The sequence below is a fragment of the Canis aureus genome, chromosome 12 (genome assembly GCF_053574225.1).
Source record: "Canis aureus isolate CA01 chromosome 12, VMU_Caureus_v.1.0, whole genome shotgun sequence".
Taxonomy (NCBI): domain Eukaryota; kingdom Metazoa; phylum Chordata; class Mammalia; order Carnivora; family Canidae; genus Canis; species Canis aureus.
The window spans coordinates 45,209,049-45,236,186 of record NC_135622.1 but is presented as its reverse complement, the minus strand read 5'-3'; the positions used below and the strand labels follow the sequence as shown (position 1 = coordinate 45,236,186).

Sequence of the window (27,138 nt, the reverse complement as noted above, 5' to 3'; positions counted from 1 at the left end):
AGATAGGCAGACTTGAAGGGACATTTCTGCAAAGAAGATATGCAAGTAGCCAATAGATATGTGAAAAAAAAAAAACACCCAGCATCACTAATTATCCAGGAACTTTAAATCAAAACTATGAGATATTACCTCACAGTTGTTAGGGATGGCCATTATCAAACAAACAGAATACTAAATGTTGGTGAGGGTGTGGAGAAACTAGAACCCTTATGCACTGTAGGTGGGATATAATATGGTGAGCTGTTATGGAAAATAGGATGGAGTTTCCCCCCAAAATTAAAAATAGGACTACTCTCTAATCCAGTAACTTCTGAGTATTTATCCAAAATAACTGAAGGCAGATATTCAAAGAGTTATTTGCACTCCCTTATTCACTGCAGCACGATTCACAAGAGGCAAGAGGTAGAAACCATCTGCGTGTCCACAAATGGTTAGAATAGGAGCACATGGTATGCACACATCAGTGGGATGTCATTCACCCTCAAAAGGAAAGAAATACTGTCACATGCTACACCATGTATGAAACTTGAAGACATTATTTCTAAGTGAATTAAGCTAGTCTCAGAGAGCCCATAATTCCACTTATAGCAAGTATTTAAAGTAGTCAAACTCACAGAAGCAGAGAGTAGAAGAGGAGTGGCCAGCGGCTGTGGGGTTGGTAAAATGGTGGCGGGGTGGGGAGAGGGCTTCTGTTCAATGGGTATAGAGTTTAAGTCTTGCCAGATGAAAAAGTTTTACAGATCTATTGTACAGCAATGTGCATGTAGTTAGTAATAATATAGTGTGTACTTAGAAGGGTAGATCTTATATGTATATTTTTTCTAACCACAATAATAATCTTTTAAAACTCCTGAAAACCTTTGTTCTCCAAAAGACAGTTGTAAGTTTGAAATGAATCATAGACTAGGAGAAAATATTTGTATGTCATGTGTCTGATAAAATTTATTGAGAACATTAAAGAACTGTCAAAGCTACTCAAAAAAAAAAAAAAACAAAAACAAAATCCAGTTAAAAAAATTAGTTGCTGAGGTGCCTAGGTGGCTCAGTGGGTCAAGTGTTTGGTCTGCCTTTCCCTCGGGTCAGGATCTCAGGGTCTGGGGATAGAGCTGCTTCTCACACTCCCAGCCCCTCCTTCACCCATCTTGGCTTGTACTCTCTCCCTCCCTCTCTAATAAATAAAATCCTTTTTTTTTTTTTTTTTAATTTTAACTGTTTTAGTTTAGTCAAGAGAGTCTACACCTTTCAGAAAATAATCCTGAATCTAAGGTAGCTGTGAACTAAAGCCACAGTGGGGCAAAAGGCTCAGAGGTTTAAAAATAAAAGGCGGGATCCCTGGGTGGCGCAGCGGTTTGGCGCCTGCCTTTGGCCCAGGGTGCGATCCTGGAGACCTGGGATCGAATCCCACGTCGGGCTCCCGGTGCATGGAGCCTGCTTCTCCCTCTGCCTGTGTCTCTGCCTCTCTCTCTCTCTCTGTGTGACTATCATAAATAAATAAAGAAAAAAAAACATAAAAATAAAAGGCATGGATGAGAGAGAGAAGACAGTGTGGAGGTGTATTTCATGCTTACAAAGGGGAAAAAGAGAGCTTGGCTTTTTAGCACCTCTCAGCTGTTACTGGTTCTCTTTGGTAGAATAGGAAACACCAAGAGCCTTGAGAGAAAGGAGGAGGTTACATAAAAACTACAGCCTTTCCTTTATCAAACTCACACAAGCTAAACAAGGAGATAAACCGATAACAAAAAAAGAAAAAATTAAGAAGTTACTGGAGATAACTACCATTTCAATTCCAAGCAAGACAAAGATATGGGTCAAATCTCCGGAAATTCATATATTGCCTATAGCTCGAGACTGAATGACAAAAGTTCTGCTTACCATTCTCAACGTGGGCAAGCCTATGCATGAGAGGTAGCCAGACAAGGCACTGGGGAGGAGGATCGGCCATCATCGTGTCTAAAAACATATTTAGCATTATCTTTTTCTGTGAAGAGAAGAAAAACAAACATACTTTATATTCTTCAAGTACCTCTGAATTCCAAAATTAAGTTAATCTAGAAGTTTCTCAACCAAGCTGTAATGAATTCCATGTGAAATTCTATAGCAAAGTACAATAACATTTTACATTACTATAGACATTGCAACACATTGTACATTACCACTATATTCAATGCATTTCCACACACGTTGAGTCTTAACCATATAAGGTAAATAGTTTAGATATCACTATCTTCATCTTACAGATGAGAAAAAGAAGGAACAAAGCATTTAAATGATTTATAAAGATCTTGGGACACCTTGGTGGCTCCGCTGGTTGAGCATCTGACTCTTGGTTTCAGCTCAGGTCATGCTCTCAGAGTTGTGGGATTGAGCCTTGCTTCAGGCTCCGAACTCAGCAGGAAGCCTGTTTGGGATTCTCTTTCTTTCTCTCTCTCTCAAATAAATAAGTAAATCTTTAGGGGATGAATGAATGAATGAATGAATAACCTGTAAAGGTCCTACCTAAATCACATAAAGCGAGGACTGGAACTCAGCTGCCCTTCAAATTACTATTTCTCTTACCTGTGGGGTAGACAGACATTCCACACCTTGTTATAGAACAACATCATTGAGAGCAGAAACTACTCCATTTGTTGTTTACTGTATTGCCAGCATTTCGGGGTTTTGGGTTTTTTTGTTTTGTTTTGTTTTGTTTTGTTTTGTTTTGTTTTACAATTTTATTTATTCATGAGAGACTCACAGAGAGAGAGGCAGAGACATAGGCAGAGGGAGAAGCAGGCTCCATGCAGGGAGCCTGATGTGGGACTTGATCCCGATACTGGCACTCTGGGATCACACCCCAAGCCAAACACAGACACTCAATCACTGAGCCACCCAGGCGTCCCTTGCCAGCATTTCATAACAGTGCCAGGCACACAACAGGCACTGGATAAGTAATCGTTGAGTCCATACAAAAGTGAGGAGCAAACACTGTTAAACACCACTTGACAACTTTCTCATTTACAGAAAGAAAACTAAAGTGCAGAAAAGTGAAGTAATTAGACCCAGTCACAGAGATAGTGAAAATAGGGATGAAAATAGACTCTAAACATCCAACGTCTATCACTCCCCTGTAACACCACCTCCCCAGCTAGACTTTTTTTTTTTTTTAAGATTTAATTTATTTACTCACGAGAGACACAGAGAGAGAGAAGGAGAGAGGCAGAGACACAGGCAGAGGGAGAAGCAGGCTCCATGCAGGGAGCCCGACGTGGGACTCGATCCCAGGTCTCCAGGATCATGCCCTGGATCGAAGGTGGCACTAAACCACTGAGCCACCCAGGGATCTCTGTTTTTGTGTATCTTTTTGGTAACTATGAGAATCTTGATTCCATTGTACATAAGGAGATAATTCTTATTAACAATAATCTTAAGAAAAAAAATTGGTAATTAGGGAACAGAAAAAGGAAGATAAAGTAGATGGCAAGGCAAGAAAGAGACTTTTGTAATAAAAACTTGAAAAAGAGGAAGAAAAATTAAGGAAAGCCTCCAACTGAGGACAGAGATTGGAGGCCAACACTGAATAGGGGTAGGGCAGGGGCAAGCAAGAGGGCTTATGGAGGGCTTCCTACTGTTTGATAACAGTAGGAAGTTACCATCCAAAGGCTCTTTATAGAAAGCTGTGCACTGGTAGTGAGGTTTGAGAAATACCCACTTAATTAGGCTAAATAAAGTTTTCCAAAGTGTTTTCCATCTCAGGCATCCAAGTCATTGATGTTTCTGAGACCTCAGTGGAACCTCAGAGGAATGAGTGAACAAAACATTAAAAACCAAACCAGAAAGTCACAGAACATTTAAAGGGAGGTTCAGATATGGAAAATGCCTCTAAATAAGGATATTTGCATAAATGCAACAAAGACAAATAAATGAAAATTGTCTACATAAAATTACTGGGAAAGAAGATGCTGGGAAGTTTTTTTTAGCTAGTAAGAGGTAGTAATCAAAACTAAATGTATGTTTAAATTAATATTTCTATATTTTTATACCTAATATTAAAAAATTACATTTCTACAAGTCTACCTATAATCCTAACGCTACTTTCTCTTAGAAAGTTTTGATTTGCCTATCATGGAGGTTTCTCTTTTATTTTATTTTATTTTATTTTATTTTTTTTTTTTTTAGGTTTCTCTTTTAATACTCAAGTTGAAAAAGGACAATTATACTTGACATCTCAGAAGAGCCTGATAAAAATACTCAGGGTCAGTTTACAAAAGTTGTCCTAAAGTCATACTGTAATTTGAATTCCTCCAAGAGCATGAGAAATAAAACCATAACTGTGTCCAGTACTCTTGTCTTCCATTTGGAGAAAGTCACTTAACATTCTGGTTTCAGGGGCACCTGGGTGGCTCTCAGTGGTTGAGTGTTTACCTTTGGCTCAGGGCATAATACCAGGGTCCTGGGATATAGTCCTGCATTGGGCTCCCTTGCAAGGAGCCTGCTTCCATCCTCTGCCTATGTTTCTGCCTCTCTCTGTCTCTCATGATTAAACAAATAAAATCTTTAAAAACAAAAACATTCTGGTTTCAGTAGAGCAGTGCTTCTCAGAGTGTGGTCAGAAGCTGCCCTATAGGTCTCTAAAACATTTTCAAGGAGTCCATGAGGCCAGAACTATTTTTAAAACAATTCTCAGACATTACTTGCCCATTTCAAAATATGTCTCTTATAGGTGTACAGTGGGGTGTGCCAGAGGCAAAGTGGCATATCCACAATCATCTGAAAAAGCTACTAAAGCATTCCTCCTTTTTCCAATTCCTCCCTATGTGAGGCCAGATTTCTTTCCATACTTTAACCAAAACAACATATCACAACAGAACCCATGGATAAGCAGATAGGAGAACCCAGCTGTCTTCAATTGAGCCAAATATTAAAGCAATTTGCAAAAAAATGTACTACCATGGCACTCTGGTTAAATATTTTTGTTTTGGAATATGTAGTTAATTTTTTATAAAAATGTATTATTTAAGATGTAACAGATTTATTGTTATTTTTTTTCATGTAGGCTCCAACTGGGTGTGGAGCCCACTGTGAGCTTGAACTCATGACCCTGAGATTGAAAACTGAGCTGAGATCAAGTGTTGGACGCCCAACTGATTGAGCCCCTTAGGCGTCCTATCATTGTTATTTTAAAGTGACAATAAATACCTCTAATTTCTCAAATTTAATCTTTAGTATAGAAATATCAATAGGTATAACCCACATAAACAAAAGCTCTTTGGGGACCTCAATAATTTTTATTGTAAAGAGGGCAGCCCTGGTGGCGCAACGGTTTAGCGCCGCCTGCAGCCAAGGGCGTGATCTGGAGACCCTGGATCGAGTCCCATGTTGGGCTCTCTGCATGGAGCCTGCTTCTCCCTCTGCCTGTGTCTCTGCCTCTCTCTCTCTCTCTCTCTGCATCTCTATGAATAAATAAATAAAATCTTTAAAAAATTTTTTTTATTGTAAAGAGGTCCTGAGACCAAAAAGGTTGAGAATAGCTGAGATAGAATTCCTAGCTCAAAAATTCCATGACTTAGTAAATAACTGTGTGGAAGACCGGTTGGCTCTTTTTTCTCCTTTTTTATTTTTATTTTTCTTGAGTTGAACACATCCTTTGCATTTCTCCTTATTTTTATAGCACAATATTTATAACAAAAACTATAATAAAATTGCAAAAACTGTACATTCTCACAATTCTCATTTTTCTGTATTTCTTTCCAAATGTATATATGCATCTATGTAATTATGTACATAGGGTAGATGAAAACATATGTTTTTTCACTTAACTTTTTATTAAATATTAATTGTTTTGCTATGAAGTCTTCATTTCTAATCATTTTAACAGCTGTCTGATCCACTGAGCAGAGACACCATGATTTATCTCTGCCTTCCTCTATAAAACACGCTGTTTCTATCCTATGTGTACTCACCTTTTTTCTTGGAAATGAGCTTTCTTTTTGTCACCTACCTCCCTTGCCCTTTGTTATTCTAAGCCTCAATACTATTACCCTAGAGCCATTCTCACCTCCTTCCCTCCACCCATGACTACATTTTCCCTGTTTTACAGGGGGGCAGGGACCATTTCTTAAAAATGAGAAACCCAGTATCAGTAAAATACCATGAAAAAACAAGTAAATCAGTTTAGCATTGGATCATCACAGGTGCAATTTCCAACCTCATCATTTCCATTAAAACTTCTTGTTTCCTTATGGACAACATGTATTTCTTATCCATTGCCTTAACTCACTTGGTAAACAATAAACCATGTATGACATATAGTTAACAAACTTGAAAACATTTTTAAAAAATCTTCCAGATTAAAAACATGTTTATATAAACTTTTGTGCAGAATTAAAAATATTTTGCCTGAACAGGGCAAACATACATTAACTGGTTATAGGACCAGTGCTATGGGTCAGCCTTCTGATTATTATTAGACACTGATTTGTCCATATCGCAGATTTATTTTGAAATTAAAGTACTTTGTAATGACACAACAATATAATGTTGCTGTGCTATTTTTTTAGAGATGTTTTTATTTAATACAGCTAAAAGATGGGGAGACTTCAGAATTTCTAAAATACTCTATTTTCCTCATTGCAAAGATTGTTTCATTTGAGAGAATCATGGAATAAAAAGCCAATGAAAACAAGATTGCAGGTACATCCATGAGATTCAAACTTTCAGTTAGAATGCAAGCCAAAGATACTCTCTCATGCCATATTTGATTTAAATCATTTAATCTAACAAATCACTAGTAAGCATCACTCATTTTCCAAACATCATTAGTCACAGGGATATAAAGTTGAAGATCAAGGTGCATCCCTTCAGGGTATAAGGGAGCTAGATATAACATGCCATGGGAATGAGAAGAGGAACAATTAATCCTACATTGAAAGACTCAGGGCATCAAAGAAAAAGGGCTATTTTAGCTGGGATATGAAATATGAGGGCCTCTGTTGAAGAGAGAGAAGTTCAGGGGTTATTGGTATGTCAGTGCAAACCAATATCATTTGAAATGACAACACATGCAGGACCAAACACAGGCATAATTCAGCTGAAGCAACAACAGGAAGTGCTATGACCAAGTTCACACATGTGCAAGAAAAGACAACCCATCATAACTACTGCCTGGCCAACTGCAATTGTAACATGCCATTAGCTATATGAAGTATCTCTATATCAGAGATGCGAAGGTGTGATTTGAATGTCTTCAAATCAAGGAAACATGGTAATAACCCAACTAGATCACAGTAATAAAGGACCGCTGCTGGACACTGTAAAATCTGCTTAATTAGAATTCCTATGAAATACACATATACATGTGCCAGGCAATTCTTACCAAACTTTATTCAATGTCCAGGAAAACTAGGTCAGAACGTCCAGAAAACATCTCACTTCAAAGATAAAGTGGGAAGAAAAGTCATTTTGGCATATAGCAAAAGATACGCTGGTCGAAATAGAATCAGAGACATCTCCAGGCATGAGAAATCCTGTTGTTATTCTGAAAAATCCACTGGTGATAATGTAATCTCATAGCTACCCACTTCCTACCTCCCTGTGAATCAAGGAGAATCCTGCCACACTGAGTGAAAGAATGCCTCTACTTCCCCATCTCCCTCTTTCATCCTTCTCTCCCCTGCTCTACTTATTCAGTCTTCCATACAGATAGACATCAAATTTAAAATCCTCTGCAGGGTGAGGGTTGCCTGGGTGGCTCAGTCAGTTAAGCATCTGACTCTTGATTTTGGCTCAGGTCATGATCTCAGGGTCAGTGAGATAGAGCCCCATGCCCATTAAGATTCACTCTCTCCCTCTGCCCCTCTACCTCTCTCAAAAAAAAAAAAAAAAATTCACACATTTAAAAAACAATTAAAAAATGAAATCCTCTGCAGGGTGGACTGAACACTTCAAACTAAAGTCAATACAAACCTAAAAAATAAATAATACAACAAATAGCAATCACCTTTTTAAGGAGAAACAGAACTCATACTCAAACACTGAAGTTTAGAAAAAATGCAGAGAAATTTAACATATTGCTATGCACTGCTTGTTTATAAAAACTTTTTTAAGTCTCTAAAGTCAGTTTGTTAGTGTATGACCACTGAAGAATCAGGGGCACCTGGGTGGCTTAGTCCATTAGGAATCCAACTCTTGGTTTCAGCTCAGGTCATGATCTCAGGGTTGTGACTCGAGGTCTAAATCAGGCTCCACTCTCCTCAGAGTCTGCTTGAGATTCTCTCCCTCTCACTCCCTCCCACTGCTTCTCCCTCCACCTCACATGCTCTGTCTCTCAAATAAGTAAATAAAAATTTTAACAATCAATAAATAAGTAAATAAATAACCACTGAAGAATCAATAAATTTGGTCTACTCCCCAAAATGTTAGACTTGAGGTGCTGTTAATACTGTGCTTTATTCAGACAATAATCATGATCACAAATTTACAGCTAGGATTAATTTTTCTATTAATTTAAAATATACCAAAATAGAATTATATAATATTCTTGTCATCCAGCTTCAACAATTCTCAACATACAACTAATTTTAATTTATGCCTTTACTTTTCCTTCAGTCTGGATTAATTGGAAGAAAATTCCAGACATACTATTTCTTGAATTAACTTTACTCCAGTGGTTTATTACGAACATTTCAAATGCTTCTGACGCTCATAAAGGCATCCTTGTAAATCTTTTTTTGGACATAAGCTTTTATTTCATGTGGGAAAAAAACTCAAGAGTCAAACTGCCAGATCATGGGTAGGTATTTGTAAGGGTTTATAGGAAACCAACAGAGCCTCTTTCAAAGTGGTTTGTATGAGAGTTCTGCTGCTCCAAATCTTCAACAACATTTGGTGTAGTCTGAATTTTAGCTATTCCAGTAGATGTGTTCTGCTGAATAAACTTATAAATGCTTTTAATTTTGTTGAGTTTTTTTTTTTTTTAAGATTTTACTTATTTGAGAAAGAGAGAGAGCACAAGCGGTGGGGAGGAGCAGAGGGAGAGGGAGAAGCAGGCTCTCCACTGAGCAGGGAGCCCAATGTGGGGCTCAGTCCTAGGACCCCGGATCATGACGTGAGCCGAAGGCAGATGCTTAACCAACTCAGCCACTGAGGTGCCCCTTTGTTGTGTTTTTAAAACTACATTAAGTCCAACATCTCTTATTTTGGGTTAGTTTGAAAAATTGTTTTTTAGAAAAGAATTAAAGCTGTATTAAAATAAACAAATATGTAACTTTCTTCATGTCATTAAAAAAAATTCAAGCATTTCTCCTGTAATTCAACACATACATTATTGGGAAAATTGCACATACTGCAAAACTGTGGACTTAAAAATAACAAAGTATATGAGAAAAACAGGATTGGCACAAACCTAAGAACCTATGCAGCCTTATAAACAGAGGACAAACAAAACAATATCAACACCACTATCAGTACAATTAAATCTCCATAGGCACTGCCAACCAAAGTCACTACCAGATGATACCTTTTGGTCTTAAATCCAGAGACACTTTTTTACTTCTTCATAAGGGCATACTACTTTCAAGACAAATTAGTTTTTTGTTTTGTTTTAAGATTTTATTTATTTATTCATGAGAGACACACAGAAAGAGGCAGAGACACAGGCAGAGGAAGAAGCAGGCTTCCAGTGGGGAGCCTGATGCTGGACTCAATCCCAGGACCCCGGCATCATGACCTGAGCAGACACTCAACTGATAGAGCCACCCAGGTGCCCCCAAACAGATTAGTTTTATCAAAACTAAATACTGGATCCAAGGGATAGCTAATCCTATCAATCAATTTTTGTAGCACGGGTGTAGGGGGACAGAAGATGTCTTCACATCTCTTGAATCTGTAGCTACAGTTTTACCCCATTAACACCGTAGAAAGTGAAGCAGTTCGTGAATCCTCCAAACGAGCCAGTTCTTTCACTAAAGAAAGATACTTCTGCAAGATTTCCACTTCTTTCTTAAAAGAGACGTACATTCTGTGATCACTTCTTTGTTCAGCCGAGAATATTAATAAGCTGGGGAAAACTGCATGTGATTCAACAGTGCAATTTCCACTTTACGCTGACACTGTTCTCTCTCCATCTGAGGGTCTAAGAGTGAATTTGCATTAAAAAACACACACACATAGTAAAACAATCCATATGGAAAAAGACCATTTCAAAAAGGAACCCAAAAATCATCGGATTTAACTCTTGCTGCATGAAACTTTTTCCAGTCTCTTTTTTTGGGGTCATTCTATCAGTAGTTTCTTTTTCTTGTGAGGGTCTTTTTTCTTTTGTCATCTTTACAGACCAAGGAAAATGTAAGTTTCCTCTAGATTGAGATAAGCTTCTCTGACTTTTCCAAATTTGGCACATATCAAAACACAGACTGAGTTTTTATAGGAATCTGAAGTATATAAGAAGCAACAGTCAGTTCAAAGGCTTCACGATAAAGGCATAAAGTAATCTGGAGAATTCTAGATAGCATTCTTAGGATTAACAGTTGGAAGTTTCTGTATATTCTTCAATATTTTAAACTTCTGCTCCAATACCAAAGTGTCATATTAGTCACATTACAATTAGATCAAGGGTTACTTTGGATTTAGCACCCCACATAATTAATCACTGATCAGATGTTGTTCTTTACGGACACTTCTTTGTATAAATTCCCTTCCCTATTCTGACACTTAATAATAGCATTCCAAAACTTGATCAAGTTTTAGCCTGACCTCCAGCAAGTATCTTGTGTGAAAAGCAACATGTACATCACATACATGATTACCCCAGAGTATTTTGGGGGCAATCATTTGATGAAATGGTACTACTAAAGCAGCAAAAGTGAGATGAGTTCTAAATGAAAAATATTTGCAGTTTCTTTTTCATACTCATCCTCACTTACATTGCTTCTGGGCATTTTAATACCTGCAGGGTATCCTGTACTAAGATACCTATGGACAGCTCAGATTATTTAAAAATGAATATATGGGACAGATGGGTGGCTCAGCGGTTAAGCGTCTGCCTTTGGCTCAAGACATGATCCTGATCCGGAGATCAAGTCCCACATGGGGCTCCCTGTATGGAGCCTACTTTTCCCTCTGCCTGTGTCTCTGGCTCTGTGTGTCTCTCATGAATGAATAAATAAAATAATGAATGAATGAATGAATAAATAATAAATATACTGGGTTGGGGGGCAGGGAGGGCGGCACCTGGGTGGCTCAGTGATTGAGCGTTTGCCTTTGGCTCAAGTTGTGATCCCAGGGTCCTGGGATTGAGTCCTACATCATGCTCCCCACAGGGGGCCTCCTCCCTCTGTCCCTGTCTCTGCCTCTCTCTGTGTCTCTCATGAATGAATAAATAAAATCTTTAAAAAATAAAAATAAAAATGAATATATGGGATGGGAAGATGCAAACTGTACTTTATTAGAATAAATTGAAGCACACAGCTATGTTTAATATGCTAAAAGCCGGTATTGTCATTTACACGGAGAAAAAATAAATTATGTATAGAGACAAATTTCTACAAAAACAATTAGCCCAAGTGCATACAGATTTGGGAAGAACATTTCAGAACTTGGTGAAAATAATTCACCAGTATTATAGGCACCACGTTCGGTGTCAAAGCCAATGAGTAATCTCTAAACAAATAATAAAATATGTTTGAAAGTCTGAATTCAGATAAATATGAATTCTTAACTCTAAATGTAAAAAGAAATATATGTGTATTTGTTTTTGGCTCTTGTGAATCAAAATATTACAGGTGGGAGGATCTAGTTTACAATGTATTTTCAGTTCTCAAACCTTTAGATTTGTTCTTTCTATATTTTAACTTATTTGTAAGTAATTTTAGAATTATTTCTATTATTATAGAATGACTGTAAGATTACCAAAAAAATTCCCATTTACCCAGATTCCTTAAATGTTAACACTGCAGAAGAGATACCCTTCTGCCCTTAAATACCTCAGATCATATTTCTTAAAACAAGGATATTTCTTACATAACTTAATACAAGTATCAAAATCAGTAAATTAACATTTATTGACAAAATACTATTATCTAGTCTACAAAATTTATCCAGAATTTTTCATATGTCCCAATAATGTCCTTCATAACAAAAGAAAAACCTAGATTGTAAACTGCATTGAATGTTTCTCTCTTTAGACTCATGTAATGTAGAACAGCTCAGTCTTTTTTTTTTTTTTTTTTGTCTTTCATGACATTGACATTTATAAAGTGTACAAGCTAGTTACTTTGTAGAAATCCTTTCATTTGGACTTGTCAGATGTTTCCTCAAGATGAGACTCAGGCCAAATAGATGTTAAGTAAATTTATTGTGGATAATTGTTTTGCAATATATACAAACACCAAGTCATTACGTTGTACACCTTATACTTTTGATTCCATTCAATAAAGAACAAAACCAACTGTATTTTTATTACTTTTATCTGAAACATTCCACATTTTAATCTGAGCCTTGCAGACTTTTCATTTGGAGTTTGAAGCTTTTTTGGTTGCTTTTTATTTGGAGATTTTCACTAATATGAGATTGGCAATTAAAAAGCAGGTGCAGTTTTCTTTTAATGTCATGCTGTTGTTTAGGTAATAAGAAATACTAAGTAATCGGCTTTAGACTTTTGTAATTTTTTCCCCTAAATTCAGATAAATATGAATTCTTAACTCTAAATGGCCAAATGGCTTTAGATTTTTGTAATTTTTCCCCCTTCCTGCTAGATTTTGTATTCTAGCAGTCAATGTATTTTCAGTGAAATGTAAAAATATTCCCGTTCTCTTTGAGCAGTATTCATTTCTTGAGATCTTATTGCTTGTCACTTGAATCCTGTAGCTGTCATACATCTGGTATAAGCAACATTTGATTTTTGAAGTGTGTAGATCATCTTTTCATATTTCAAGATGTAATTTTACATTTCTGCATTTTAAAAACAGTTTGGCCATAATCTAGATGCACGTTTTTTTTTTAATAATAAATTTATTTTTTATTGGTGTTCAATTTGCCAACATACAGAATAACACCCAGTGCTCATCCCGGCAAGTGCTACCTCAGTGCCCTAGATGCACGCTTCTAATTCATATACCTGCACATGTGACCTTTGTGAACAGAAATTTGCATGTATAATCTGTGTTTACTTGTAACTTTCTGGTAATATACTGCTTATATCTGTGGATTCAAGTTTCTGAAGTGAATACCAATAATTAAAAAAAAAGCTGTATGTCAATTACATCTCAACAAAACTGTAAAAAATAAAATCAAACAGAAAAAATGGAGGGGAGGGCAGCGCAGGTGGCTCAGTGGTTTAGCGCCACCTTCAGCCCAGGGCATGATCCTGGAGACCTGGGATCGAGTGCCATGTCGGGCTCCCTGAATGCAGCCTGCTTCTCCCTCTACTTGTGCCTCTGCCTCTCTCTCTGTGTGTGTCTCTCATGAATAAATAAATAAAATCTTTAAAAAAAAAAAATGGAGAGGAAAAAAGGAAAATGAGACTTAGGTTGTGCTTTTCTGGCCCATGTACCAAAGCAGTGGTACTGGGTGCTTCTCAGTGCATCCTCCTGTGTTGCCTCCTGATTGGCAGGGACATCAGTGTGTCCCCTTTACTGGTGATAGGGTCTTTGATCACTTGGTTAATGTGGATCTAAGAGGTTTCTCTACTATAACATAGTAACTTTTTAAGGTTACTATATTTCCTTTTATAATTAATAAATATCTTATGGAGAGATACTTTCAGACTATGTCAATATCCTACTTATTCTCTTACTCATTAGTTTAAAGACAGACTTTTTCTTAATTTCCCACTTTCCCTAACTTTCTAAGTTTAGCATGAAGTGCCTTTTATCTCATGTCTCCCTGAATAAATGAAGCTACAGTCAGCATCCACTGTGCTCTGAGTCATTTGAGGCCCAGTTAAGATCTCAGGAATTCACACATTCAACCTCAAGGGCAGGATCGCAGAAGGACATACAAATAAAGAGGAAACCCAATCTGTCTTTCCTTCATATGAAAACAGCAGTGTGCCCTTGAGGGATTCTGAGCTGGCAGCTGGGAATCTTTGGTGCTCAGGAAAAAATGGTCCAGTATTGTAGAGTTTTATGCCAAAATTCCTATGTCTCACAGTTTAAAGATCTCATTCAGGAGAGTAATAAATGTCCAGCAGCAATAATATAAACATTTCATCTCAAACATTTTTCTTTAAAATGTTAGTAATTTAAAATATTTTATGTTATCACTTTTCAGAAAAGACTCCCCTCTCCCCCAAACCAAAATTCTCAGGTAAATTTTTTATCCACCCTCTTCAGTCTCCCCCCGCCCCCGCCCCCCACATAAAGCTCTTTCTCCTCCCCTTTATGTCCCTAGACTACAAGCAACCTGGTGAAATCTGTAAAAGGTAGAGGGATAAATGAGCGCTCTCCTAGTCCTAGATTTTACAAAACTGTTCTTACCTGCTGGGGAAAACAGGTGCGGACTGAGTGTTCTGTATAACCAAAAGACGGCCCTTCAAAAACAGCTGTTGGGAGCTTCAGAACTTCCTTCAGAAACTGGTCAAACTTGCTAAATATCATTAAGCCATTGGAATCTGACATCTGGGAGAAAACATCTATGAGAACAAAACCAAATAAAGTCAAACTAGAAAGAAATATCAACTTTTCATAAATAAATGACTCTGTCATTTGTACACCAGTCAAAAAGTATCAATTAAAAAGTATCATAAAGCTATTATAATTTTTCGTTAATATATATTCTTATTAACATTGTATAGTTACTTTACTGTCCAAGCCCCTATCTCCCACCCACTTAATATATATCTAAACATCAAACCAAATAACCACTCATATAAGTCTACTTCCTACTCTTTGAGTGTAATGAATGATATATAACTCTTTTTTATTTATAGCTAACTTTGTTCTAAGAAGAATTTGTAGCAGCATAACTTTTCTCTCTTAGCATTTATATGTGTTTATATAAGACATATGCATGTTTGGGTGAATATTTTAGCATACTGGTTAAAGGGGGTATGAAATTGTATCATATTTGTATATTCATATGCTAATAATATAATGTATACCTGTGAAAGAAGCATAAAGCATGTTTAAAATATTCCATTCAGGGATGCCTGGGTGGTTCAGTTGGTTAAGTTTCTGCCTTCACCTCAGGTCATGATCCCAGGGTCCTGGGATCAAGCCCCATGTCTAGCTCCTTGATCAGCAGGGAGCCTGCTTCTCCCTCTGTCCCTCCCCCAACTTGTTCTCGCTCTCAAATAAATAAATAGATAAAATCTTAAAAAAAAAAAATACCCCATTCAGTGAGTACCAAAATGGAATAAAAAGAATTCCTATAAACTCTTCTATCCCAAGATACTTTGATTCCGTAACATCTTATTTTTACCATAAAGTCTGACTCAAGCAGATGGGAAAGAACTTTCTAGTAATACTATTTCTTTATCTTCTTGGAAAGAGTCTCCTCTCTCCAGTTAGTTCTTCCTGTCTTCTCATCCATGGTTGGGGAGAAAAAGAAAAATCACTAGCAACTCAAAATCAGTGTGACAGAGAAATGTGACCTAAGCTTTTTTTCAAACTATTGAGTTTCCTTACAAATGAGTGAATTAAATATGCACAGAAAAATCATTTCCTGAGGCCTTGCTAAAAGTGGCATTTTGAAGTCTTATTCTATATATGCATAATGAATAAGTATATTAGAGATATATACGTAATTGATATATACTACAAACAAATATGCATTATTCCTTAGGTTTAATTTGAAGTATTTATCTTGAAGCACTAGGTATATAACAAATCCATTTTAAATACATTAACCCAAGAAAGATAAAGTGTTAGAATATCAACTCCACAGACTTTTTAGGCAAGAGAAAGCAGGAAATTATCAAAGAAATGAAAATCTCAAAAAAAAAAAAAAAAAGAAATGAAAATCTCAAGTACATCCTCTCTAGACAGCTGCTACTTTGTAGTTGAAGAATAAGTACTAAATACTCATGATGGGTGGGGAGATTCAATGAGAGGCAAAAAAAACTATGGTCCTAGTAAAAAATAAAATCAATTAACAAATACATACTAAATTCCTACTACATGGTCCAAGTGCCAAGCATTCTGTTAGGTGTTGTGAAACACAACAAAGAATTATGATATACAGTCTTTGTCCACTTAGAAACTTTCAATGTACCTGAAAAAGTAAGATATATTTGAAGCAAAGAAGAATAAAGTGCTAAGTTGACACTAAGTAGAACAGAAATAATAGAGAGACATAAAGATACTTGTTAAGCCTATTTGTCAAGCACCACAGGGTTACCACAAGTAACTATGGCTGAGGCTGCCTGTAGCCACTCAACGTTAATTATCTCCTTGTTTCTTAGTAATAGAATATTCATTCTATTTTGTGCAACAGTGTACCAACAACTGAGAGATTAAAATTTACAGCCTCCTTTTAGCAAGTGGTGGTCATGTGACTAAGTGCCAGCCAATGAGACTATCATTAGCAGGGGTTTGAAGGACTTCCAGGAAGGCTAGTTAAAGAAAGCTAAGCTGAAAAGCAGGCCTCCTTTCCCTCCTCATGCTCTTCCTCCTTTTGCTATCTGAAATGTAGTTATGATAGCTAGAGCTCCAGCAGCCACCTTGAACTAATTATAATTTTGGGGTTTTTCGTGGTTTTTTTTTTTTTAGGTAATTATAATTTTGATATAGAAATTAGGCTCTAGGAGATGAAAGAAAACAAAAGCAGAGAAAGCCTGGGTCCCAGATGAACTACGTTATCAGCCCTGGACACTTCCTAACCCTGGACTTCTTTTATGTAAGAGAAAAATAAACTTCAATTTCAAGATACTATTATCCTGGGTTTTTGTTTTCAAGCAACAATTCCTAATACTAAGTACTAACATATATTACTAAATGTTACTTCATTTTACACTCACAAAAAGGTATATGTGTGTACACATAATTATTTAAATTTCAAAGAAAAGGGAACTAGATTAGAAAGGTTAACTTGCTTAAGGCTAAAAAGTTGCTGTGTAGCTAAGATTTAAAGTTATACTTCTCTAGCTCCAAAGAAACCTCATTATACCACATAGCTTCTTCAAAATGTAGTTTAGAACAGATACAAAAACACATAGGAAGGAACTGTCAAAGAAAGTTCTAAAAGAAAATAATTTAGAAGCTAGGCCTTAAAAGGTAGAACTTGGAATGATGAGAATGGAAACATGCTGGAGGTGGGGGCTGGGGACACAATCAGGGAAGAGGAGGAAACTCTCCACGACCACTTGCAATTGTTAGCAGATAAGCGGGAGACAGTATACTGAGTGAATTCTTCAACAAGAAAGACAATTTAGATTGAGAAATAAAGACAGAATAAGTATCTAGTATGAAAGAAATCTCTAGGGGATCCCTGGGTGGCGCAGCGGTTTGGCGCCTGCCTTTGGCCCAGGGCGCGATCCTGGAGACCCGGGATCGAGTCCCATGTCAGGCTCCCGGTGCATGGAGCCTGCTTCTCCCTCTGCCTGTGTCTCTGCCTCTCTCTCTCTCAATCTCTCTCTCTCTCTCTGTGACTATCATAAATAAATAAAAATTAAAAAAAAAGAAAGAAATCTCTAAAAGAGGAAAGCACTTTGAATTTGTTTTAAAAACTCTATATAGGGGGAAAATATTTAAGAAAACTAAGTTCAAAAAAAAAAAAGAAAACTAAGTTTTAATAAAATTTGACTGTTAGTGACCCCAGAATGATAAAAGAGGAAGAACAGGATTGGAGAAGTCAGCTGGTAAACCTTGTGGATGATGTACAAATGAGGTGGTGAGTGTTTGAACTTCAGCAATGACAGTGGGTGGGGGGAGGGGGTCACCTCCAAGACATTTCAGTGAAGGAAACTACAACTGATGGCTGGCTGGATTCTGGAATAAAGGAATTTAAGAAGTTAGGATTATTCTAAGCTCCTAATATGGTAAAATGCAGACAATCCTGACTGAAAAAAAAAAAAAACAAACTAAAGATAAAAAGACTTAGCTTTGCACATAAGTATATTTGAACCAAGCAGCAAATGTCCAGGTAAAACACTCCTGCAGGCAGTGAGAACCTGAGAATTGGGCTACAGCTCAAGACTGCAGATACAGAGCTTTGAAGATGGTACCAATAATGTGAATAAAGGATGCCCTTAAGGAGGGGAGCGCATAGTGACTTCATTTTTAGATAGCTGGGCGCTATTCTTATAATGAGGAAAATAACCTGAATGAAAACAAAGAGTCAGTGTGTGGAGAGGTGCCTACACTCAGTATCTATCTTCCCCTGCTTGCTCCCCAGCTGAGCCCTGTGTTGAGAATGGCGATGTGCTCCACTTAAAAAAATAACTTCCCCCCCCAAAAAAATAAATAAAAATAAATAACTTCCCAATTTCTTTTGCACAATGTAACCCTAAGTGGGTTTCTGGGAATGCTTCTGTTTTCCTGAGAGAGGCACTGCTTTCTTCTTTCTGCTTGGAAAGAGAATGCAAGGCCTATCCAGCAATCACAAGGTCAGAAGGAGGAAAGCCACATGGCAGAGCAGAAGAGGATGGAACTTGAGTCTCTGATGACATCCTTAAGTCACTACACCAACTGACTTACCAGCCTTTGGACTCATTTTAACATGAGAAAAATAAATCTCAATGTGTTTTAGCTACCGTTAGTGAAGTTTTTTGTTGCCACTCAATGTATTCATAAGTGATAAACTGGCAAGTTATTACACTATACCCACTAACTAAATGGTGTAAATATTCAAGATGGGAAACTGATGCTACCAAGTACATAAATACACATATCCACAGTTTCACAATCCCAAAAACACCAATGTATATACCTGCACTGACAAATCTACACCTGACTCATTCAGTAATGAAAGGGAGTGACTGGATCATAAAATGACTAACATCTCCTCAAAAAAGTATTCTTTTCTTTTACACTTGGTTAACATGTCCTATAATATATTCAGAGTTATATTTTTTAAAGATTCATTAAAAAAGAAACTATAACTTAATAGGATCATAATACAATTACAAGAGAACAAGCAGAAACATGTTTCTTTGTTTGATTTAATGAGAAATACTGTTAGATCCCCAAACTGAAGCCATAGTGAAATTATTTATTATTTCCTGAGTTACTAGTTTACAACAGTATTTTTTTTTAGAGATTAGGCTTCTTTTATCCATAAGAAAAACGGTATAAAATTATTAATTTTTAAAATCTTAAATGAAGTATAACAATGAATATGTGATTTACTATCTACAAATAAAAAGATCTCACCAAAGAAATAAATAAAAGACAATAAGATTTAATAAAAATTAAACTAATCCTCTAATTAAAGCCCTCAACCCGGGATCCCTGGGTGGCGCAGCGGTTTGGCGCCTGCCTTTGGCCCAGGGCGCGATCCTGGAGACCCGGGATCGAATCCCACGTCGGGCTCCCGGTGCACGGAGCCTGCTTCTCCCTCTGCCTGTGTCTCTGAGCCTCTCTCTCTCTCTCTCTGTGACTATCATGAGTAAATAAATAAAATAAAATCTTTAAAAAAAAATAAAAAAAAAATAAAGCCCTCAACCCTTCAGGCATTAAGGGTCTAAATTATTCCCCAGAACACTGGTTAATTTCCTCAGTAATTCTCTTTCTACTTATATACCTCTGAAAGAAGGTATGCTAATTCCCCATTAGTGGTTTCCAGATAAAAATGTAGGCTTTCTCCCTTGTGAAAAACCCACAACTGAGTCCCTAAATGCTTATGTATACACACTTTAAAAAATATTCTGTCCTCTGTGCAATGGCAAAATAATGCTACTATTTTACCATCATCACATATGTTTCCATTTTTTTTCTTTTTCTGGTGATAATGAGCCTGGTTTTACTCATTGCATCTATCCATTCTTTTCTTCTCCCCACATAACCAGTCACACACTTTTTGCAAGATAATACGGTTGTCTACAATAAAGTCTATAAACAGAATACCATTTTCTTTTATATGTTAGCTTTCCCAGGTAACTGACTCTCATCACCTATCATCTTTCTATCAACTAAGTAATCTAACCCTCAAAAACATGTATATACATCTGCATGTTTAGAAATACCTATATGTAACCAAATCCAAGTGAATATTTTATTCCCAAACTCATGAATATTCCTACATCATTCATTAACCCAGAGGGAGGCTGGAGGATGGGAGTTAGCACGTTTTGGGTCTCTCGAGAGCTGACTCAGCCAGGAACTGCTTCAGACAAGTTTCAAGGCCTCCCTTGGTTTTGTTTGTTTTTCTTTTTCTTCTTATGATAAAATACTGATTTAGGACTTATCTCTTACTTGCTTCCAGTTCTAGAACATTTTGGTCATATGAGAAATGCAAATGTGGACATCACTCATTCATATTAAATAGTCTTGTCTGTCTAATGACTAGAAGGGATGATTAGCATAAAGAAGCCAGGGTAACTCTGCAGTGACAGGCAGTTAAAAGACCATTGCAGAGGAGGCTAAACTTTGAACAGGTGAATCTGTTTAATTATAACTGCAAAAGACAGCTTCCTCTACAGTCTGCTAGCACAAAAGCAAAGAAGCAAGCAATTGAAATGTCAGTGAGAGCTGCCAGTTCTGGGCAAAAACAGCACCTCAGATCATCTTTTCTCCAGCTACTCAAAGTGTGGTCTGTCAGAAACATGCAAAAATGAAAGTAATATAAATCATTATTATTACAAAAACATTCTTATGCTATAACCCAGAAAAAATACCGGTTATCATTTTGGTATACTTTTTCTATGTGCATAACAAGTTGTTGTCTAAAACCAAATCACATTGATGCATTTTGATCTGAAACACATCTTTGAGGACATTATATTCAATCATGTGGGTATTCCGAACTATAAGCTCTGGGTTTTGGACACTAAAGCTGTCTCAAGTTTTTGCATATTATAAAAATGTCATAACAAATATACATGAAGGGATACCTGGGTGGCTCAGTGGTTGAGCGTCTGCCTTTCACTCAGGGCGTGATCCCAGAGTCCAGGAAGTCCTGCATCGGGCTCTCTGCATGGAGCCTGCTTTTCCTCCCCTTTTCTGTGTCTCTGCCTCTCTCTCTGTATCTCTCATGAATAATTTTTTTTAATCTTTAAAAAAACCCGAACATACATGAAATTTAGGGTGCACTCTGATTAATTCCTCAGGGTAAACTCAAGAAATAGACTGAGTCAACAGATACAGATATTCTTACAGCCTTCCTGATACATACTTTTAGACTGTCCTTCAAAATGGTAGCACCAGGTTTTTAAAGAATTTAGAAATAAACTATATGATTCTGCTCCTATCTTTTAATGCAAGACAGACGAGTTCTGAAGGAGAGACTAAGTTTCTTGGAAAATGAATAGCAGAATTAAAGTAAATAAATCACATAAATTAAATGACAAATCATAAATAATGGGCTTTACAGTCTATAAATTTTGTTCTCTGAGTTATTTGTAGGGTTTTTGACATTACTGAGTTTTGATCATCCTTATAATTAAAGTCTGTATTCTAATTATAAATCGTTGGTATTTAGAATCAGACCCTAGGTTAACTGTGAATCTAGGATATAGTCCCTAAATGGCCACAACAGTGAACTCTTTCTACAAATGAGTGCTACCTAGGGACAGAAACTTTTATAAGAGAAATCTGAAAAACCTAATCAAGAAATGTTTCAAGCTAGAGATGAAATGTCAAAAAAAAAATTAAATAAATAAATAAATAAATAAATAAATAAATAAATAAATAAAAGAAATGTCATCAGCAGTTGAATGTCTGCCTTTGGCTCAGGTCAGGATCCTGGGGTCCAGGGATCGAGTCCCACATCATGCTCCCTGCAAGGAGCCTGATTCTCTCTCTGCCTATGTCTCTGCCTCTCTCTCTGTGTCTCTCATGAATAAATAAATAAAATCTTAAAAAAAAATGTTTCAAGCTAAAAGTACAAATATTGGTTAAGTAGCTCTAAATGCTATCTTGACCCTAAAACAAGCAAACAAAATATATCAAATCAAAAAGGGGTAGGGAAGAAAATTTCAGGAAAAAAAAATCTAAAATAAAAGGTAAAAGGCAGGGATCCCTGGGTGGCTCAGTGGTTTGGCACCTGCCTTTGGCCCAGGGCGTGATCCTGGGGTCCTGAAATCGAGTCCCACATCGGGCTCCCAGCATGGAGTCTGCTTCTCCCTCCTGTGTCTCTGCCGCCCCCCCCCCTATATATATATATACTCTCTCTCTCTCTCTCTATATATATATATATATATATATATGTATAATGAATAAATAAATTAATTAATTTTTTTAAAAAAGGTAAAAGGCAGAAGGGGCACCTGGGTGGCTCAGTGGTTGAGCATCACATTGTCATCCTGGGGTCCTGGGATCGAGTTCCGCATCAGGCTCCACACAGGGAGCCTGCTTCTCCCTTTGCCCATGTCTCTGCCTCTCTGTGTGTGTCTCTCATGAATAAATAAATAAAATCTTAAAAAAAGATAAAAATAAAAAAAAATTTTAAAAAAGGTAAAATGCAGAAAGAGCCAAATAAAAGGAAGGAAAGTAGAAACACTAAGTTGTATTCCATAAATTGGAAAGCCTCATTTAAAGAGATGTTAACAGAGGTAACAGCAGAAAATGCAGTTAGCAGCAGGAGGATGGAGTAACAGTGGAGCAAGCAGAGAGAAGAAAGTGAACAGTCAACTGTCACTGGATGTTACCATACAGCGTTCTAGCTCACTTTTGTCTACACTACTATTCAGCCATCTCAACTAAGCAGGACACAGCTGGGCCCTGGAAAGCTAGGGAGAAAAGGATTCCTACAGCAGCCAAATTGCCAATCACACTACAAAACCTCCAGTCATTACTTACATTCATACCTTAGATGAATGCTCAGAAGTTTCCTTATTTTTTCTCTACATTAAATGTAAATTAGAAGCAAAGAGATTTGTAGAGACTGATACTCAGATAATCCCATCACATTTATCAGTGATAAAGGGGACGTGCACACCATCACCACTGCACCACCACCAACAAAAAGCTCAAGAACTGAGAAAGCAGTCATCATCTAAACACATCAGAAGGGACAAACAACCCAGACAGGGCCTCACAATGAGCCCCAAATGCATTACTTGACATCCCTGAGCTATGAAAAATATGTAAATTATAACCAGTGAACTCTATAAAACAAGACGGACAGCCCACATGTAAACTGGTTTCCATTCTGGATGATTAAAATTAAGAAGTGGAGATAGGCTTCAATATCTGAAAATTTTACTTATGTTAAATATCTCATTTTCGAGCCACAATAATTAGTACCATAAAAATAATGAAACAAGAGCTATTGATGGTAAAGAAAACTATAATTTTGAACATGAAGAAGATAAGGAAACCATATTTTAAATCTATCTGCATGATATAAACATGGTGATTAGTGACCTAGCATGGCTGGTATCTCATCAATCCATATCTGATGTGCAGTGAGCTGGCATTCTGAGCAAACTGACATGTTGGCCCGGGCACACATACTTTGTGCCTCTTGAATACTGGTCACTTGTGTTCCTCCAACAAGTTCAAAAGCAACGTTAAACAAAACAAAACAAAGCAAAACAACTCTGCCATCACCTGGTTCCCTTCCACACTTCACATAATACTAAAATTCGCACTTTTTCACTAACAGAGAATTGCAGTCATTGTAATACTCAATCAACAATTGATATTTGGCAAAATTTTGGCACTTACTATGTGCCAGATCCCTGCTCTATCTAAATGTAGCAGATTTAATCATAGAAACTTACAGACTCCAGAGTTTCCTACAATGCGGTTTTGATCATCAATTTTCTGTTTTTCAGCCACTTTCTCCAGTACTAATAAAGATGGCAATGCATAGTCTTTAACTTAGGTCACCATCATTAAAAACAGATAAAATTCCAACTTTTTCTTTGTGTTTGAATGAAATATAATTTCATCCATATTACATTATCTTCCTCAGAAAAACACCATGTAGAATTAAGAAAATACTAAGAAATTTCAGTCTAAACAAATAGTATTTTGAGATACCATGTGAAAAACACCCAGAAGAATATTTCTTAAAACTGTTTTACATTGCAGCTGATTTTGAAATGAAGATAAACCAGATAACAGTTGACCAAACATATTATCTAAGACCTTTCTTTAGAATAGTTATATCTCTATCCGGTGAGTCATCCAGGTTTCCAACTTTCAATGTCATGGTAACAGGTAAGAAAAAGCACAGAAAATAAATGCACCCCTCAAGTCACTTTGCCCAAAAGATTATGCTTAAACCTGACCAAGTCTCTCTATCTTTCAATTAAAACAAAAAAATGTAGGACACAGTAGGACACAGAAGAACATCATGGGGATGCAATCATCAAACTCTAGTCCATGAGAAATGCTAGAGGACAGATGACCCAGTTTCTTCAACAAAGTAGTTCACAGGGTATCTCAACACTTCATTAAAACCCACAACTTCAACCTCACCTCCCTGAAACCTGCCAGAGTTTCTTACTTGAAGCATGGCACTCTGATCAGTGTACTGTATCCATCACATATGTGCCGCCCATTATAGGATTAGTATATAGACTACAACAAAATAGCTTAGAACAGGGCTATGAAGCTAGACAGCCTGAGCTGAAATCCTAGCTTCGTCCCCTCAGTTAACTCATCTATAAAATGGAGAAAATACCACCTGCTGCTCAAAGAAATTTTAAGCATTCAGTGAGAAAATATATGTAAAGCACTTAGCACAATGCTTAAGGTATGCCTTGGCATACCTTAGGCAGTTAGTATCTAATGAATGAATAAATGAAAACCATAAACAAAAAAATTTAAATAACTTTTTACCTCCTCTGATGTCATTTAATCTTAATGTCTTTAATCTTGGCAACAGTAAAATGCCAAAATGGCCAACAATAAGAAAAAATTTAGGAAAAATAACTGAACAAACAAAAAAACAGGCTCTAAATTTCTAAATAACTGAGCTTAACTCTAAGCTACTAAGGAAAAGTTTAATCACAAAAATATCACCTGATGGAGAATTATTTTAAAAAGGACTAATTTTGACCAAAACTGGTAAAAATAATCAAATTTATTTTCTAACTAAATACACTCAACATAATCATCTACAAGCAAAATTTTTGATAATATGAAAAACATTTTTAAAAGGCTTTTTAAGGTCAACATTACCGTTCTGAATCTCTTCAGTTTTGTTACTTTATTAAAAAAAAAAAAAAGAAATCTAAACAAATTAATTCAATCAGTTTTTCCATCTCAACAGTAGGTGGCATAACTTACATACTCTGAGCCAGTTGCTACGAAGTGATGTGTAGTAAAAATAAAAAAGTTCAATATAGCATCATCCAAAATTCTGAAAACATTAAAACTGTTCAAAAGTCCTGATTTGAAAATACAATCTCTTAAATAATATGAGAGTACTTACATCTCAATTTGTCCAGCATTTTTCCACCACACATGGTTGCTAACATAGCTTTAACTGAAAATACGGTCAACTTGCCTCGGCCCTCACTGCAAAATAAATTATATTAGAAACAATTGCTATATGGAATAACAAAACCAATCAAAGGTATCAGTAAATATCAATCAATTAGTAAACTACCTTTATATGCTATAATATTACCTTGGATTTTTTTTTCCTTTGTAGAATTAAGGCCGCATGTATGTTAGGTAGATAGTATTAAAACTACCTGAATTATTTGGAAAGGACCTTTACATTCTGTAAAGAAATTTCTATTGGCTATGTACACAGAGGTCAAATGGATGAACCAGCAGTAAATTTCCTATCAATTTAGCCCATGAAATTCACAGCTGAGTTGTTTTTAGTATTCAAAACTGAGGCACCACCTGGTTTGAATAATTCAGAAATGTGTCTTCCCATTGTGATAACGACAGTTTCTTGTTATGTACTAAACCTACAGGGTACACAGTGCTATAAAAATTTTATATTACATTCTTTTTTGTTTTCACTGTGACAAGCTTATGTTACTGTGTGTTTGTTCTAAGAAGTTTGATTGTATCTATCTCTGATCTTCCCATACCACCACTGTAAGAAAAGTGAAGGGGAAAGGGTAGTAATATTCTTTTATAGCGACTGGAAAGATGAAATATAGAACATACATGAATTATCCAAAATAACACTGCACACCACCTGCAGAGCCAAGGCAATGTCAGCAAGCCCCTCTGACACACATGCCCACTGCTCCATCCACTTGCCATGCCCTGGTTTCACAGCAGATGAAAACTTCACTAGCCAGTTTTTGAAGTCATCACATGCAAACAAACAATGGGCTTTTGTGTTCATTTTATAAAGCTTGTGCTTGTCCCTACCCAGGGACAGTTGGGTAGCTCGGTGGTTGAGCATCTGCCTTCGACTCATGGTGTGATCCTGGAGTCCTGGGACGGAGTCCCTCATTGCCCCCCACCCCCCACCCTCCCCCGCAGAGAGCCTGCTTCTTCTTCTGCCTATGTCTCTGCCTCTCTCTGTGTCTCTCATGAATAAATAAATAAAATCTTTAAAAATAGATAGATGATATAGATAGATAGATAGATAATAAAGCTTGTGCATATAAAGTTTCATAGTAAGAGTAAAATATCTTTTATCTAAAATAATGAGAACTATGTCATCTTGGTTTTGAAAAGCAAGTGTCATCCTATTTATCTTTACTGATGGGATCCTAACAGTGTCTCCCATTTTCCAAAACTTGTAAACAGTAAGATCACACCTGGAAAAGGCAAATGGTCTATAAGCCCAAAGGTTCTCAGTGAAAAGATCTCCAGGAAATACTAATACTTGTTACAGTCTGATTTTCAATTACTACCCCTCATTAAGTTTATTCATAAGAAAAAAACAGGAATCCATGCAATTAGCTAAAATTAGGATGGGTTTTTTTATTTTTATCTTTTAAGGATTTTATTTTTAAGTAATCTCTACACCCAATATGGGGCTCAAACTCACAACCCAGAGATCAAGAGTCACATGCTCTACCAATTGACCCAGCCAGGTGCTCCAAGATGGGTTTTTTTAAATATATAGTTCTTCAGAAATATAGACACTGCTCCACATCTTAATAGCACCTGGCCATATAAGGAGTATGTCTATGTCAAA

The 27,138-nt window shown here is 36.6% G+C and overlaps 1 protein-coding gene across 18 annotated transcripts in view; it reads right to left on the bottom strand.

The window, feature by feature from the left end:
• DTNB (dystrobrevin beta) overlaps window positions 1-27,138 on the bottom strand; it is a 251,457-nt gene that overhangs the window by 168,144 nt on the left and 56,175 nt on the right. For all 18 annotated transcript variants that reach the window (XM_077843868.1, XM_077843882.1, XM_077843874.1 and 15 more), the window contains exons 5-7: window positions 25,456-25,541; window positions 14,451-14,605; window positions 1,873-1,978 (exon numbers count right to left, since the gene is read on the bottom strand). In XM_077843868.1, the coding sequence (XP_077699994.1) occupies window positions 1,873-1,978; window positions 14,451-14,605; window positions 25,456-25,541 (347 nt within the window). The remainder of the gene's footprint in view (window positions 1-1,872; window positions 1,979-14,450; window positions 14,606-25,455; window positions 25,542-27,138) is intronic.